The sequence below is a fragment of the Microtus ochrogaster genome, chromosome 21 (assembly GCF_000317375.1).
Source record: "Microtus ochrogaster isolate Prairie Vole_2 chromosome 21, MicOch1.0, whole genome shotgun sequence".
Classification (NCBI taxonomy): Eukaryota; Metazoa; Chordata; class Mammalia; order Rodentia; family Cricetidae; genus Microtus; species Microtus ochrogaster.
The window spans coordinates 24935421-24937153 of NC_022022.1; the positions used below are offsets into that span (position 1 = coordinate 24935421).

Consider the following 1733-nt stretch of genomic DNA (forward strand, 5'->3'; position numbering starts at 1 on the left):
TTTGGAGCCTGTCCTGGAACTAGCTCTGTAGACCAGGCTGGTCTCGAACTCACAGAGATCCGCCTGCCTCTGCCTCCCGAGTGCAGGGATTAAAGGCGTGCGCCACCATTGCCCGGCCGTAGGCAGCTTTGTAGCATGGATTTGTAGCTGATGTAGAAGTGGCGACGCTGAGCCTAACATACGCTTCACACTTTATCTTGATCTGAGAATGTTAAACTCTCCAAAACTCTCCAGTTTATTCCCATATTTAAGGAATGTAAAGTGTTATAGGATAGTCTCCTGTGTGTTGATTAAAGGCAAAGCCGTCTAAAGCAGCGGTTCTCAACCTTCCTAATGCTGCGACCCTTTAATACAGTTCCTCACGTGGTGGTGACCCCCAAGTGTGAAATTGTTTTCATAATTTCGTAATTATGAAATTGCAACTTTTCTTCTGCTATGAATTCTGATGCAAATGTCTGTGCTTTCTGATGGTCTTAGGTGACCCCTGTAAAAGGGTCATTTGGTGCCCCCTCCCAAGGGTCGCAAGCCACAGGTTGAGAAACACTAGAAAGTTTCTGTACAGATCAAGGTTAGTGAAGGCTGATTGGTTTCCAGACAGCATTTTTCTGAGCTGCCCCTTCCCACTTCTCTATTCAACCACACTTTGTATTACTGCTATGTAATACAAAGGACAGTTTTAAAAGTAGACTTGTGTCAGGCCCCTACCTGGTGCACAAGTTCATGGGCAATCACACTGGCCACTCTTTGTTTGTTGGATGAGGCTGATTCGTTGGGGTCAAACAGCAGGTTTGTTTCCCGGTAAGTGATCAGTCCCCAGTTTTCCATGGCACCGGTGCCAAAATCTGGAATAGCGATTTTATCTATGGAAAAAAGACAGCCCAGTGAGAAACGGATTCTTTCCATTTGTTCGTAGCGTTTCTTACCAAATTAAGTTATTTGGATGACTTTTTTGAGACTAAAAATAATTTCTCAGAGTGAGAAACAGGAATCATTTGCGCAAACATTTTGGTCCTAATTCACTCGGCATTCCCACGGAGCAGTTCCTCTAGGCTCCAGACTTCAATGGGTCATCTCCTCTCCCCCCCGCTTTTTGCTTAATGGTTACATAACTTTTTCCCCCAAAAGCCCGTATAATTTTATGTCTTTCTTCACTGCACAGTGCTTCATTTTTATTAGGTGTCCCCATCCCCCATTTATGACCTCGGTTATAAACAGCACCTGTGTGGGAGGTGTACTGTTAGGAAGAAGGCAGTCTTTCCATGAGGACTGAGAAAGACAGACCTTGTGAGTTCATGAAAACAGCTCACATGTCAAGGCCATGGACTTAGAAACCCCACTACCTCCAATGCTGTACAATTTGAGGACAGTGACTCTCCACCCATCTGGTGTCGCTTCCCCTTGCCATCCCTAAATTTTCCTCCAGTTCTAAAATGTTGCATGCTACATGAATTTTTATCTTTTGTTTTCTCTGGATTTTAGACAGAGCCATCCAAAAAGAGGATGCAGTGTTGGGTACTTCTACATTAAACTGGCAAATAGAAAAATGTTGGTTAGTGGGAAATAGAGCTTCTCTAGATAATGAACTATAATCTGAATGCAATTTTTTATTACTACTATAATTTAAGTGAGGAGCAAAATGCAAATAAGTTAAATTACTTTCTAGCATGTGAGAAAAGGACCTCTCTGGTTAAAATAAAATTTCTTTTCTTTTTTTTAAAAAAAAATATTTATTT

General features: G+C 42.1%; 1 protein-coding gene across 1 annotated transcript in view; it reads right to left on the bottom strand.

Annotated features, from left to right (window-relative positions):
• The window catches only part of Enpep (glutamyl aminopeptidase), a 68318-nt gene that overhangs the window by 41826 nt on the left and 24759 nt on the right, over positions 1–1733 (bottom strand). The window contains exon 5 of the mRNA XM_005357425.2: positions 706–860. Within this exon, the coding sequence (XP_005357482.1) occupies positions 706–860 (155 nt within the window). The remainder of the gene's footprint in view (positions 1–705; positions 861–1733) is intronic.